At 44.8% G+C, this 16,348-nt stretch overlaps 1 protein-coding gene across 2 annotated transcripts in view; it reads right to left on the reverse strand.

Moving 5' to 3' along the window:
• Nucleotides 1–16,348, reverse strand: part of PRKCA (protein kinase C alpha) — a 391,832-nt gene that overhangs the window by 124,664 nt on the left and 250,820 nt on the right. For both annotated transcript variants that reach the window (XM_045080929.1, XM_004749112.2), the window contains exon 4: nucleotides 1,973–2,084. In XM_045080929.1, the coding sequence (XP_044936864.1) occupies nucleotides 1,973–2,084 (112 nt within the window). The remainder of the gene's footprint in view (nucleotides 1–1,972; nucleotides 2,085–16,348) is intronic.

Raw genomic sequence — 16,348 nt, forward strand, 5'->3', positions numbered from 1 at the left:
GCTTCTCGGCCTCCCTTGAGGAAGGAGCACAGGTAGCAGCCCCAGAGGCCCTATGACTCCAAGGACAAGAGTTTAAAACAAAAGAAGACAAAGCAAAAAGCACTGGTCCAGGTCAGTGGTTTTCAACTTTTTTTTTTTTTTAAGTAATGGAACCCATTTTTCAAATAAAATCTTAAGCAGAGTCCTAACACATAAACCAGATAAGTGTTAACTTCATCAGCAAAAAGTCAGTAGATCAATGCAAATTGATACATTTATTACAAAGACATTCATCGATCACCCATAAAGCCCTTGGATCCAAATAAAATTTTGAAACCAGCTGTCTCCATCCTGCACTCACTTCTGCTCTCTCTTAGCGCTGTCCAGCTCCATAACAGGAGAGTACCTAGAAAGGCTAAACACTGCCCAGCAACGTGCAGGCTGGCGGACTCCTTGGGGAAGTGGACGTGGCGGGAGAAACGTGGTTACACATTCTGCCCAACCAGTGAAGCTGGCAACGGTGTTTACACCGTCTCCTCCAACTAGTCAAGCTCCAGTGGGTCACACATTCAAGAATTCACTTGTGTCCCATGGTTTTAAAAGAGTTAAAAGTAGATTTACAAATGCACTTAGGATTTGCACTCGCAGAACCCCTGAAAACCACGTCTTTGGAGCACAAGGGCTTCTCAACTCAGAGAAAACGACTGGTCTGGATCATCACAGAGGTTTTGTTTAGACTGTAAAATCTGACAGCTTCCAAGGTAAAGGACCTCGGTGTGCTGAGAAACTATTCATCTGCTCTATAATGTTCCTTTCATCTTGATTTTTATATACACGTTGTCTTTGCCCCATGTAGCATATGCCTAGAAAGCTTTGGCCATAGTAGAAGGAATTAATGAATGGCAACATATTGACATTTCCATAACACGTCCCTGTCGACTAGAAAAACAGGTTCAGTAATTACTTTTTTTTTTATCTTGAAATTATACATTTTTATTTAAACATGTAAATGGGGGGCGCCTGGGTGGCTCAGTGGGTTAAGCCGCTGCCTTCGGCCCAGGTCATGATCTCAGGGTCCTGGGATCGAGTCCCGCATCGGGCTCTCTGCTCGGCAGGGAGCCTGCTTCCCTCTCTCTCTCTCTGCCTGCCTCTCCATCTACTTGTGATTTCTCTCTGTCAAATAAATAAATAAAATCTTAAAAATAAATAAATAAATAAATAAATAGACATGTAAATGGCCTGGGAAATCTTATAAGAATTATCAACGTAAAGAGTTTCCAGGTTTGTCTGCCTTTCTACCTGGCGCTTGAGGATGATACATACAGAACAGAAAGGGAGGCATGCAGAGGCTGATGCCATCCTTGTCCGTGGACTTCGGGGGTTCCCTCTCTGACTGGCCTGATAGAAATCTGGTCTGTCCGTGAACGTGCAGGAGGGCGAGTGAAATTCGGAGGTCTGGTTTTCATTTTCATCGTAGTTTCAGTTTTAAGGAGAGCCTACTGGATTTTTCCACAGTCCACCCACTAATTAGAGACACAGGAAGATAATGACTATGGTGGCTGAGCTTATTTTGAAGCCGAACCAAATGTGGAATCTGGAGGTGGGGATTCTTCTTTCAACACATGGCATTTGCTTTGGGGTTTGACTATCCTGTATTTTACAGTGACTGAAGATTTCCACCACAAAAAAAAACACACACACACAAAAAAACCCAGCACTAACTTCGTTTATAAATCGGGTGGGGTTGGTGTTTTTTTTTTGTTTGTTTGTTTGTTTTTGATGTTGGTTCACAATTAGGCAAGTAAGGATTTTAAAAGATGAGTATTTTGATGGTGGAGCGGTCCTACACTTTTTTTTTGGTGTGGTACGTATTTGAATGAGTTCTTTTATTGATGAGTGGACCTGGAAAAGGTCCGGAAGCTGAGGTGCTCTTGAAAACCCGGGGTATCAGCTGCAAAGCCTCACCATCTACTGGAAAAGAAAACTTACTTACTGTCACATTTCATCCCTTGATGGATAAGTCCGTACAGCAAGGAGCCACAGTGATCACAGAAGGTGGGGCTTCCATAGGTGTGGATTTTGAACTTGTGCTTGCTTCTGGGGTCCTGGTTGGGGGAGAGGAAGCACATTGTTTATTCCATCATCAAAGGAACACATTTTTGGACAAAGCCAAGGTCAGATCCCACCATTTCCTCCTTGTCCCATGTCCAAGGTTCAATATGAGACTGTATGCTATTCTTTGGGGTAATACAGCAGGGGGTAGGGGAGGGGGAGACTTCATGTTTTAATAGGCTGCCCATTTTGGACCATATAGTAAATACCCGTGTTTCCTTTCTTTTCAGGGTGTAAGTGCACACACCAGGGTTTCCCACTTTGGGACCCAAAGTTGTAAAAGTGCCTGCGGGCAGGCAGGGGGTTTTAGACGTCGTGGTATCGCGGTATCTGGTGCCCGGCACAGGCTGCAGCTCACGGTGGACACAAAAATCTGAGTGTATTTGTGAACTGAGTGACCCTGGATCCACTCAGTGGTCCTGGGGTGATCTCCTTTTGGGCAAGTTTTCTTGAAATACAGCATTAAGACCAGATATGCAGCCAAACCAACAGAGACCTCTTCCTGCTTCTGCACTATTTCCAAAGCATTATACGCATTTGCATGGGCAAATTCTGGGATAATGAGGTGAAAATTGGAAACGGCACTGAAAGCACACTTTCCCCTAGCCCCCTGCTGCAATTTCATGATCTTCCCTAGCATGGCATACAAATTACTGAAGGTACGAGACCGCGTTCTCTCAAGTAGCCTTTTAGTTCCTCAGTTTGCAGAGTACAGATAAGGAAATCAACATTATACACAGCTGAGTGTCGTAACCAAAGAGCACGGACTCTGCAGTCAGACGGCCTGGGTTCGGTCCCCTGGCTACTCCCTCCCAGAAGCATGACGTTGGACAAACAACTCATCCCATCCTTTCTGCCTCATCTGTAGACTGGGAAATTAACAGCGCTTATCTTGCGGGGCTGTTATGAGGACAAAACAAGTCAGTCTTATTAAATGCAAAGGAGGAGCCATCTATTTCGAACGTGCCTCGTGCCTCTACGTCTTGGACCTCCGTTGACTGACATGCAGAAGCGGAGGGTTGAGCCAAAAGATCTTTAGGTCCTGCCTGAAATATAAAACAATTTCATCCTCAAGTCCATATCAGCATACTTTACCTTACTAAATTCCTCCTCCTGAATCATTCTTTGCGGCCCCATTGGCAGTTAATATAGAGCTGCCATTAACTGAATTTTAAGGAAGACAACAGAGGAGAAGGGTTTGGGGGAAGGGCAGGAGACTAACAGCTCCACTGCAGACTCCCTGAGGCAGACTTCTCCCTCCTGAGCATTTCCAAAGAAAGCTACTCCTAGCTCTCCACCTTCTAAGAGCCTAGGTGCTGGTGGTTTGAGAGCATTTCAAAGGGGATTTTGATTTTGTAAAGTGATTCATCTTTTGGTTGACTCTGAAACCTCAAATCCAAGCCACATATGCCAATGACTTATACAGTTGACCCTTGAACAATGTGGGGGTTAAAGGCATCGACACCCACTCCCACAGTTGAAAATCCATGTATCACTTTGACTCCCTCCCCCACTTGTTGGCTGGAAGGCTGACCAAGAACATGAAACAGTCAATTCACACATATTTTGTATGCCATATGTAGTATATGCTGTAGTCTTACAATCAAGTAAGCTAGAGAAAAATGTTAAGAAAAACATAAAATATATCTAATGTACTATAGAAAATCCGTGTGTGTGTGAATCCATGAAGTTCAAATCTGTGTTGTTCAAGGGTCAACTGTAATTATGTTTTAAAAGTCATGAGTTTGAAAATCCTGGAATATTTCAATCATGTACAATAGTATAAAGAACATTATATAAAACACGTATCACTCAGACCTGACAAATTGTATGGTTATCTTCTCTACAGAGACATTAGTGGCCTTCAAAGTCACGTGGGCAGTGAAGAATAGAGCTAGGATTTGACCAATGTTTGCATCTTTAACACGGCTTCTCATCCAAGAGCTTAACAACAACAACAACAAAAATCCACCCAGAATGAAATTTTGGCTCTGAACATTCTTTTTAAAGCAAAGTTTTAGATTTTCAACACAACATTTCAACAAGATTTTATTTATTTGAGAGATGAAGAGTTTGCGAGAGAGAGAGAGAGAGAGAGAGAGAGAGAAAGCATAAGCGAGTGGGCGGGGCAGAGGGCTAGGGAGAAACATATTCCCCTCTGAGCCGGGACACCGACCCCCATAGGAGGCTCCATCTCAGGACCCCAGGATCATGACCTGAGCCAAAGGCAGACAACCTACTAAGTCACCCAGGTGCCCCAATATAACATTTTTAAAAACAAGTCTACCACCTGTTTTATGAATAAAGTTTTATGAATAAAGTTTTATGAATAAATGCTCATTCATTTATATATTTTCTGTGGCTACAAGGGAAGAGTTGAGAAGTAATGACAGAGCCCACAAAGCCTAAAATGGCTACAAAGCCTAAAATTATTAGCAATCTGGCCCTTACGGAAAACCTCTGCCAATCTCCTCCGGACCATGGTTTTCTCTACATGGCACCAGCATGACCTGGAACTTGTCTGAAATTATTTAGCTCCTCCCCAGACCAATTGAATCAGAAACTCTGTGCAGCCTCAAGCTTCATGTTTCAACAAGCCCTTCAGGTGATCCTAATACTGGCAGGTACGCTCAGGACTGAGAACCACTGCTGGAGGTTACTTGACAAATATCTAGTAAGTGCCTCCTGGACGCCAGGCGCAGATGTGTGTGGGCGATTGGCAATACTGAGTCAGGTCATCAGTTTCCTTCCTAAATGTCCCTTAGGGTGTGAAAAATCAATGTCATCTTTGGGAGATTATCGTCCTTATCAAGGAGTAGCTGTGAGCATGGCCTCAAGCCTGGGTTTAGCCTCCGTGAGAGCATTGCACCAATTTCCAGATGTTTGGCAGAATGTTGAGGGCACAGAACAGTGTCAGTATCCATTAACAGTCCCCATGTTGACAGCAAAGAAAGGAAGCAGCCAGCTTTCCCTGCAGAAGCAAGGCACCAACAACTGACCCTAGATAAAGAACGCACGGCAGCTCGCACTCAGCCCTCTGGAGCCTGTGCGTGCCAGGCGGCTCCAGGGCAGCTATCCTGCCAGTGGGCTGTCACACAGATCTCTACTGATGTGGCACACACGCGGCTTGCTTCACTTTTCAGGAAAATCTAAGTCTTACTCCTCCGATCCCCAGATGGCATCTTCAGGCCTCAACCGCGTGGAGGTGTAGGAAGAGAGGAAACCACTGCTTCCACCTCCTGTGGAAGTCTGGAGAATGACCAAGTCCTGGAGTCCTCACGCTCCAAAATCATGAGCAGCCAAGGATCACGCCTATGTTAATGAGAATCATAGTAACACAATAATAGTAACCCCTGTTTGCTGATCTTCACAGGTGTGCAGGTGGTTTAAAATGGACAGGACCTCTCCTACAGAAGGAGCTTCTACCAGGATTCTGGAGACCTGGGGTTGGACTCTAGTCCTGATACGAACTCAGCAATTTTGGACAAGTCGTGTCACTTATTTACAAAGCAGAAATATCCCTGTCATAGCCCTGGGGATGGGGCCCATCTTTGGGAACGTACGAGATAGGGCTTTGCAAACCCCAAATCCCTAAGTAAATATAAGATTATTACAATTACATTATCCTTGGAAGTAAAGTCCAAGATGCTCAAGGTTTTCCAACAATACTTTAGGGACTTGGATCAGAATGGGAAGGAAGAGGAAAGCTGATCAACTTTGGGGCCCATGGGGGGCTGGATCGGAGGCCCAGTTGGCAAGGAGGCAGGGGACTTCCTCTGAGGTCCTGAGTTCCCGTCCTCTGCCCTGGAGTGGCCTTCCCAGGCAAGTGCCCCCCACTGGGTGGTGACACGTGAACACAGAGCCCGTCAAGCCAACCTGCCTGTGTACCGCTCCCACCATCAAGACAGCTCATCTCTGTCTCCGCAGAAATGGAATGCAGGAGCACAGACACTCATTTCCAATTGAATTAATCTCACCTTGTCTGACAAAAGAAACCACAGTGTTAGCTAAAGAGCTAGGACTTATGATTTACAGAAGCAACTGTCCTGAAAAGCTCCAGGCTCTTCCTGTTCCTATCCATAGCTGCTAGCTAGTGGCGCGCTTTACTTCTCTGGGCTCTGATTTCCTCATCGGGAATCCGAAGAGACTGGGTCAGCACTTTCAAAGGGGCAGAGTTCCCAGGGCCCACCAGCTGTCAGGAGTGCCCATGGGCTGCTGAGGGCACAGGAGGGAGGCCAGTGCTAAAATACCAGCGTGAAAATAGCCAGATGAGACGATCCCTTTGATTTTTGCTTTGAAGACGAAGACAAACTTTTAATTTTTATCCTGATGTATTTTAAGACTCCCAGCAGTTTGTAAAAATAGTACGGACTGTTCCTATATATGCTCCAGCCGGCCTTCCCCAGGGATAACGTCTCACATAACCACAGCACATCGGCAAAACCAGGACCTGACACTGTGACAAAGCCATTAACCACCCACTTCAGGGTTTCACCAGATCCCGCACATGTACTTCGCACGTGTGTATTATTACTGGATGGCTCATGAACCACACACACTCTTTACCGAACAGAGAATATGCTAGTATTTGCACAAATTCCGGCAGACCACCACCCAAGGAGTGTATTTATCAAACACACAATCCACTGACCAGCTCTTCAAAACAATATGATTTCAGAGCACAGGCTGGGCGAGCACTCACCCAAGTGACGGTACCAGCCAGGGGGCGTGGCCATCAAAGGTGTGTAAGTCACACGTTTCCAATGGGTGCTGGTAATCCAGGCTTCTCTCGTGTGGCTCTGGCCCTTCCCTCCACCTGGCCCAAACATCTTACACCAAGAGCCCATGTGTGGAAACACCAAACATGCCTCCTCCCGGAAGCCTCTCCAGACTCTCCAGCACCAGTCACAATTTTCCTCTTTCGTCTTGGCCTTCCAAGACACGTGGCTTCTGCCTCTCCTACACCACCTCCACATCCTACTCCTTACAAGGTTATTACCGTCTACCTCCTCTTTCCGGTTTCCCTCATGGACCACACACTCGTGCGCGTCACAGACACACCCCCGGCAGGCCACGCCACGGAGGCTAAGGGATGGTCCGGGATGGTCCTAAAGCTCCTGCTGAGCTTGCAGCTGGACCAGAACCAAGGCTAGAATGAAGGGTTGCTAGTAACCTTCTCTCCAAGCTTCCTGGAAACTTGAGCAAAAAGGAAAAAAAAAACACACCAGAGTCCTCCAGGACTGCAAAGCCACCTGGATGCCGCAGACAGGCATCTGTCTTGTTTCCCTCTAAAACCATTTGTTTCCCACATGGTGAGCCTTCAGTGAACGTGTACAAAGTCTTCAACAAAGCCTATTTTACCACTGTTCACCTGAGGATTCTAGGTAAAGTCATCCCACAGCATAGCTATGGTAAGTCTGGCCTCACACTTCAGTGCCCCACACCCCCCACAAATGGCTGGTCTACTCCAAAGCCTTCGGTATTACCAAGTTAGCAACACCTCCCCATTTCATCCAATACATGTACATCTGACTTTTTTTTTCTTTTTTTTAAGAACGTCCCTAGACATTGGCAGCCTCTCATTAAGTGGAGTATGAAACCTACTGTCACCAGTCACAAGCCTGACATATTACAATGAAAGGGGGAGCCACTCAGCTCCGATGTTTCTGTCGTAGATGCGGTTGGGGGGGGCGTAAAAGGAGTTTCTGACTCAACCGATTTTCATAGGAACGAATGAAGCCTAACCCACAAATCGAAATCTAAGACCTCTCAGAGGAAAGGAACAAATGGAAATTTCAAGTTCTACCGAAAGCATCTGCTGGTCTGTTTCTCATATCTTAGTTTTAGACTACGGCAACTTAATCAGCTTTCCTTGGAGACGCTGCTCTACATTTCCACCAGGACTTGTCAGTCTTTTGTCAAAATCATCCCAGCCACCGTCCTTATGTGATCTGTTAAAAATAAACCCATGGTTCTCTGCTGCACAAAATTTTGGTACTTTAAATGGCCTAGATGCCTTCTTGTCGTGTTATCTATAACTATCTGGAAGGTGTTCTCCAGGTACGCTTTGAATGGGTGGCCTTCAAGGTTGGCGTCCACCAATACTTGATGTGAAATCTCCAGAGGGTTAAACTCCTCACCTGCCCAAAGGCTGGCAATCAATGATGCCTTTTGATGTTTACATTTGAACAGACATCATTTCAAAAACCCTTTTCATCTGATGAGTAAAATAATGGCAGGCGTTTGGCTGGAGGTCAGCCTGCATTAAATTTCCCACCGGTATCTGAATGCCTCTGAAATGCCCCCACAGGTCTTTCACAGAGCACCGAAATGGCTGTCGCTGAGGGCCAGAGTCCAGACTTTAAGATGTTCTGGAAAAGATTCTGTTTTTAACTGAGCGAAGCCTGCGGGGTGGCTGCCTTCATCGCCCAGAGAGCAGTGTGGTTCCTTCAAGCTGCTCCTTCTAAATACCAAAGAAAATTCTCCACTTTCACCATCTGATGTGTTCTCATGAATCATTCTTTAAAGCCAAGCCCGGGTCTAAATGTCACCCACATGCTGATTACACAAGCAACACCAAAAACATTGCTCCAAGGGTGAATCTGGCATCATTTCTGAGATCTTAAATTTCTTGGGAAGCAGGGTGTTTTTTTTTCTTCAATAATTTTTAAAATTCCTATTTAAATTATTTTATGTTACCATGAGAGAGTACTACCAAAACCAGATCACACGAGCAAGGAGATTTTATGTAACTTGAGTATCACTCATAATTATTACACCGGACACCATGTACGGCACAAGCCCCCCATATCCCTTCTCGGGCTGTGGTATTAGCCTGGTCAACTATGTTTGGATGTAGGGAATGCACCTGGCCTTAGATTACACTGGTCTTGTTGAATGTTGCCTGTGTTAAGGAAGAACCAAGGAACTTCCATTTCTGGTGAGTTAATTTTTGATCCTAATGTAACCCTACATTATTCTGATGAATAACATTCATCTTTATAGTTGAACTAACTTGTCAAGCCAGGCTTTGCTAGTAGAAGGGTTCCTATGGGCCCTTCGCCCAGTTGGGCAAGATGCTATGATCATTAAATACAAAGTGGCAAACTCTTTAAAAAAGATGCTACATAAATCTCTACCTGCAAGACAATGGTTAAATAAACCATAATATATTTATACTGTGGGATACTATGTAGCAGTTAAGCCAAAGGAGCTAGATCTTTCAGTAACAATGTGGGCAGACCTCCCCAGTAGATTGTCTAGTGAAAAGAGCGAGCTGCGGAAAGGAACATAAAAAGTGACATTTATGTAGAAAGCAGAATGAAAGACAACCCCAGATATAGAACAATAATACAGCTTTCCTCTAGATAGATATATAAATAAAAAGCCTCTGGGAAAGTGTGGTGACAGACTAGATTCAGAAACAAAGGTGAGAGACCCTACGCTATCTGAAAAGATTTAAGTTGAAAAGAATGAATTCATACATTATCTATGCAAGCTAAAGTACCCCGAATCCCAGCTGAATGTATTTGGTTATATTTCCACTGGATCATGAGATGCCATTAGAGAGACAGCCCGGACATGTGGAAGAAACTGGGGCATGACTGTTCTAACTGGTGATGAACGGACTGTATTTGTGGCTTTCCCAGTGTTCGGCTGAGAAGGTGTCTGAATGAACTCACTCTGCAGATATCCGGCACCACCAGCCATCGATAAAATGGAAATCTTAATTAAAAATTATAACATAACCATCTTCTCCCTCCAGAATCAATTCTATGTTGCCATCACCTCAGGACAAAAACTTGACATAGAGTCATGTCCTGTCAGTTATGGCTTTCCAATTCTGAAAGAATCTTTGATGGTTTAGTATGAAAGTATGGTATTAAAATCAGATGCTGAAAATTTGCAAATATTCAAACCACAAAGCCTAACTATTCTTCATTTAAAAATGTGGGCTCTCCTATCCGGCTATCAATTTCTTCATGTCAACTAAGAAATTATGTACCGGACACGTGATGGTGTGCCACGTGGTACATCCATGGTGGCAAAGATTCAGGGTGTGGCTCCGGTCCTGTCTTGTTTGGGAGAGGCAGAGTGACACTGCATTAACAAGTCACAAACTTTCTAACAAATTCCTCCTAATTTTCAAGTGGCTCAACACAACGAGCATTTATTTCTTACTCTTTCCCCTGGGACCCAAGCTAGAGGGCAGCCCCCAACTGGGACGTGGCCAGTCTAATGGCAAAGGACAAATGTCAGGACTGCTCAACGGCTCTTAAATCTCCAACTTGGCAATGATGCCATCACTTCTGCTCACATTTCATCAGCCAAAGCAAGACATGCGAGCTGTGATGGGAATCAGCAGGGCAAGTGTATGTAATCCTTCCCAGGAAGGGGCAGTAAGCATTCTGAGTAATAGCATAATCCACAAAGACCCAGAGAAAGCTGCTCGAAGTCTACTGGCATTTTACATTATTGGAGGAAGGACAAAAGAATGGATTAGAACTTCAAACTTTGAAAGCTCGTAGGTTTTAAGGTCAACTAAATATAGTTTTAAGTTGGAGTATCAAATAAGCCATCTACCTTTTAGATGTTATATTAACTTAGCAGCAAAAAACACCCCTCCATCTTATTGGCTTAGCATCGCATACATTTCTTTCTCTCTCAGGTTATAAGTCAGGGCTGCAGAGTGGGAGCACTGCCTGCTCATTTTAGGACCAAGGGATGAAGTGACAGCCATTGTCTGGGATACACCATTATCAGGGAAAGAAAAGGAAGAGGTAGAACCCCAAAATGAAATCTGTTAACGCTTCTTGCAAGTGGCTACTTCCCACCTCTCCCTCCCTCCCTGGCTCACCACGGGTCAAAGCAAGGCACAGGGGCAAACTTGACCCTGGGTGGAAGTGCTCCTGGTCTAGGGGGGACCTGCAAGCCACATGGCATGGTGGCATCCATCCTCCTTTTACAGGTGGTGGAGCAAACAGTGGGGGACAGTACAATCTTCCACAGATGTCTCTCAGTGTCTCTATCTACACACCACATATTTAGGAACTGGTGGACATGTTTGTTTCCCAGATAGATTTTTTTTCCCTTTCCTGTAGTCATACTGACTCTTCTAAAGGAAACCGTTCAAATATTTTGTTTCTTCGCCCACTCAATTAGGCAAGGTGATTGCTTTATTTAGCTTTAGGATAACCTTTCGAATGGTGACCTGTTCAGAAAAATCTCGCATTTAAAAAAATATATATTTTTTCCTGCTTTAAGTTTTTATTTTGAAGTCACTTTTAAACCCACAAGTTGTAAGAAGAGTGGAGTTCCCTGGTACCCTTTAGCCAGCTTCCGCACCCCCCACCCCTGCTCCCATGATAACAGCTTACAAAGCCACAGTGGATGATTAGAATCTAGAAACAGATATTGGTACACAACCCTACGGATGTTACCAGGTTTTACACGCACTCATTGTGTGGATGTGTATAGCCCCATGCAAATTTGATCACATTTACAGTCACGATGAGAAAAGCTCCATCATCACAAAGAAGCCTCCTTGTACTAATCCATTTACAGTCGCAAGCTACCCCCTCCATCCCCAACTTCTGGCAAGCACTGAGCTGTTCTCTGTTAGATAAATTTCTATAGCATTTCTTTAAAGCACCCATTAATGTTTGTGATAATTAAAGATCTGGTTAGCTCCAATGCCACAGTTTGAAAGGAAAATAAAATAGGAACATAAGAAGCATCTTAATTATGTGAACCCTTGCCAGCCCTGAGCAAAGTGATTTGTTCCCTAAAAAAAAAAAAAAAAAAAATTCATGGCCAAGTTTATAGGACTATCTGAGAACACATCAGAGATAAAAGGAAACATATTTATTCAAGAGTCTCCAAGAGCCCATCTTCTCTGTTTAATATAGGAAAGACAGAATTGGGCTGTTGGTCGTGTGAGAAACCCTGACATTCTAAGACATGTGGGACAAAGTCTGAACCTAGCATTTCATGGTAGGGAGATGCTGCCCTTCTTTGTCATGGGCTTGGAAAAGTATGTTATTTGCAAGAAGGTGGATTTTCACGGCTCCCTAAAATGCTGGAAGATTCCCCAGCAGCTGGTGTTTGTTCAACTGATAAAACACAACAGAGCAGGCAGAAGGTGTATCCCTTTCACTCTCCTGACTGCAAAGTTCAGAGGGGGCAGGATTCTTTCTTTCTTTAGGTACGTCTGATTCTTTCTCCAGCTCATGCAGTACTCCTAATAAATACTTCCCAAATAGCAAGGCCTCCTAGCTCTAGCAAGGCCTCCTAGCTCTAGCTCTAGCACCCTAGCGCCTGGGTGGCCCACTTAATTAAGCATCTGACTCTTGATTTTGGCTCAGGTCATGATCCTGAGATTGAGTCCCACATCAGGCTCCGAGCTGGGTGTGGAGCCTGCTTAAGATTCTCTCTCTCTTCTCCTCAGTCCCTCCCCTTCTTCACAAGCACTCTTAAAAAGAGAGAGAGAGAGAAGGAGAAAGACAGAGATTTACTACCTGAGGGCCAGTGATCTTTTTAGTTCCGCACTAATGTGTATTTTCTTTAATGTGCAGCTTATGGCCAAATTTTGTTGTCACTTGTTAGTGTTCAATTGTTGATTTGCCCATTCATTTATACAGATAAATTCATATTCATAAGAAAACTAGAAAGTATGGTTAAGTAGAAAGGAAATTATATACATATATGTTAATATTTTGACACATTCGTCCAAGAAAGATGAGCATGTGTGTTTTCTTGGGAATCATATTAAATAGAGTGATGGTCTTGGGGGGGCGGTCTTTATTTTTAAACAACTCATCCTAAACATCTCTTCATATCATTAAACACAAGGCAGTATCACCCTTTACTACATATTTCATCACGTGGAGTTACCATCGCTGATTTACTCAATCCCCAAGCCCTGGATTTTGGTTTACTATTCACTTTTGTAAACCACACTACCGTATGTGTCTGTGAGCACACACTGTGCAAACGTCTTAGCTCCTAGAAACCTTGGGCTAATGGAATGAACATAAAATACGAAATTTAAAGGCTACCATAAGCTTTTAAAAAGCTTATATAAGCCAGGGGTTTGATTTTGATGAAAGCCACGTGGGCTGTGCTGGAGATGGCTGCTGAGCCTTTCGGCAAGCTAACCAGAATCTAGTTTTCAATTTGGCTAAAAAGTGATACGTGGGGGCGCCTGGGCGGCTCAGTGGGTTAAAGCCTCTGCCTTTGGCTCGGGTTGTGATCCTGGGGTCCTGGGATCGAGTCCCGTGTTGGGCTCTCTGCTCAGCAGGGAGCCTGCTTAAACATAAATAAATAAAAATACAAAAATACTAAAATAAAAAGTGATAGGTGACTCACGGCTTCTCCTTGATTTTTGTCAGGTGGAGGCATTTGTCGCTGCGTTAGGATCCCCCCCGGTGGCTCTCTGACTGCTGAGAGCTGCCACAAAATGGTGGCTGCCTCCCCCCCCCCCCCCGAGGCTACTCTCTTCTTAAGGATTTACTGTTCTTTCTACCCATATCTTTTTGTTCTTCAATCCCTCCCCCCACCTTTTTTTTTTGGATAGTAAATCTCCAACCATTTGTCACTTAAGGATGACTGGTCTAAAGCCATAAAATGGCAGAACATCTTACAAATTAAAAAAAAAAAAAATCTCTATTTCTGGCATTAGCTTCGCATGGGTGCTCTGGGTTTGGCTCTGCAGCTGCGCCTGGGTGAGACCTTTCCATCTCAGCCTTCCCGCGGGAGAGCCGCCTTCTCAGGGACAGCTGTGTTGTCCCTCAGCATCTGCCGCTGCTCCCTGCCTATCTCTGTCCACGCATCTCCAGGCTGGGAGGCTGTATGCTGGTGGCCCGAGGGCCTGCACGCCTTATATAGAGGAATTCTTCTCTTCCTCTGCTTTTTTTTTTTAAACAATGGGAGGTAACACGAAGGCACTTTCCTCCAACTGTGACGTTAAATGCATCCCAAGCAATAAATACCTCCCAGAACTCGGCCTGAAGAATGCTGGCCACGGCAGCACCTGCTCAGACCTCCCCTAGAAGGACGAGGGTGACATTAGAGACCTCCGATCCGACGATCCGACGTCTCCAGCTGCTGGCGTGATGGGCGCAGCTCTTAGAGAAATCTGAAGTCTGCCCTTGGGATGGCAGAAACCTACTACGCACGTCTGAACTGTGTTCTTCTGGCTTTTGTTACATAAAACAAACACCAAGCAAACATATCACTGGGAACACGCTGTTTTGCTCCTCACGAAGGGCTAAATTAAGGCAGAAATTCAGGTTGTTGGCCCCACGAGGGTTAGCCTCAGTGCCTGCTTCTCCCCTCCTGCAGGGGGAGGTTGGGAGAAGGTGTCTGGAAAGAGGGGGGCGAGGGAGGCATGTGGCATGGAAATATCTTTACACGAACACCTCTAACTGATGTTCTTTTTATTTGAAGAGACAGAAATACCATGATAGCTAGTATTCTAAAAAAAAAAAAATTTTTTTTCCTCCTTGTTAACTGGCTTAAACTGAAAGGGGGAAAATCAACATTTAAAGCAAAAGGGGGAACATAACAAAACCGAATGGCAGCCAGTGGTCCATTATGACCAGTCGGAAGGCTGCCCTAGACCCCTGTTGGTCCAGCTATATAGAGACGACTCAGAAACATATTTCCAGTGTGTCTGCTTATCCATTCTTCCTAAGAGGATGCTGCGGTGGGTGGACGAGGTATGAACACTTAGGTCTCAGAGGACTTTCCCCTTGTGACATGGCCATGGAGGGTTCCGGGAAGGACAAGAAACTGAAGCTTAGGATGAAGAAAGATCCATGGCTACGGAGCAGTAAAATCAAGATTTCAACCCAGGCCTTTGACTCAATTGATGGGTCCAACCCTGTCCTAGATGTTGAACCCAAGGCAGATGCAGGCATCGATTGGGCGTGAAGGCTCCTTCAAGCATTGAAATGAATTTGATAATACTGTAGATGCCCAAACTTATGTTTTCCAGGTAACACAAATGGACATAAAGCAGAACACGCTTTTCCCCCTAAGAACAGAAAAATATCCAACAAAATGTAAAGTAGCAGCTAATAATGTATCATGAAATGGTAACAAAGGTTAACAGAAGTTTCATTCTTAATATCTATAGATTCCCATTTCTTTTTTTTTTTTAAGATTTATTTATTTATTTATTTATTTATTTATTTATTTGACAAAGCAAGGGAGAGACCACAAGTAGGCAGAGAGGCTGGCAGAGAGAGGGGGAGAAGCAGGCTCCCCGCCGAGCAGAGAGCTCGATGTGGGGCTCGATCCCAGGACTCTGAGATCATGACCTGAGCCAAAGGCAGAGGCTTAACCCACTGAGCCACCCAGGAAGCCCATGAATTCCCATTTCTACCATTGCATACATGTCTGGGCTGGAGGAGAAAGCCAGATACCCTTTAATTCCACTAGAGGGAAATAGAATGACAGTGAGGGATGCAAGTCAAGAAATTTTAAAGACTGTCACCAAGGGTCCTGATGAACTTGTGTTTCAGAGCACACGTGGCCCTCTCCTTTACAACCACCTCCTCCAGAGAAGTGAAATCCGGCTGTAATTGTCTTCAGCCTCCATGATCACATGCAATTGCAACATTCTGTTCTTTCTAGGAAGTGATTTTTCTATTCTTCTGAATCAAGCCTATAGCATCAGACAGCCACACCAATGTACTTTCACAAAGACTCTAACTGGTATGTATAAGCGCGTATATCCTGCACATGTAGAAATTTCAACAGGGAGGGTAGCCTGGGACCAAAAGGAAAAAAAAAAAATGCCATGGGAGACCTTCTTACAATCTACGGAGTGATGAGAGATTTGTTCATCAGGCCAACAGGGGGGCTGGCCCAGCGCTGTCCAACAGAACCTTCTGACAACGTGGGAACGTCTCACAACCCGTCCTGTCCAGCACAGTCACCAGCAGCTCTGTGCTCAGCTCTTGGAATGTGGGGGCTTCTACTGAGCAGCTGGATTTTTAAATTCTCGTTTACTCGTAATTCATTCCAACTTCAATAGCCACGGTGGCTAGTGGTCACAGTGCTGGACGCCACAGATTTAGAACCCCTTCCAGAGACACCCTGTATGTTCAAGTCTATGCTCCTTTCTTCCTCCTCCTTGTCAGAGGTCCCAAGATGCAGACTCACACTGGGAGGGAGCCGCGGATTCTCTGTAGATAACCAGGCAGGCGGGACTATGAATCAGCGGCTGGACGGCTCTCCTGAGCCGGCCTTT

Source organism: Mustela putorius, unplaced genomic scaffold, assembly GCF_011764305.1.
Source record: "Mustela putorius furo isolate JIRA1106 unplaced genomic scaffold, ASM1176430v1.1 tig00000487_pilon_pilon_pilon, whole genome shotgun sequence".
Taxonomy (NCBI): domain Eukaryota; kingdom Metazoa; phylum Chordata; class Mammalia; order Carnivora; family Mustelidae; genus Mustela; species Mustela putorius.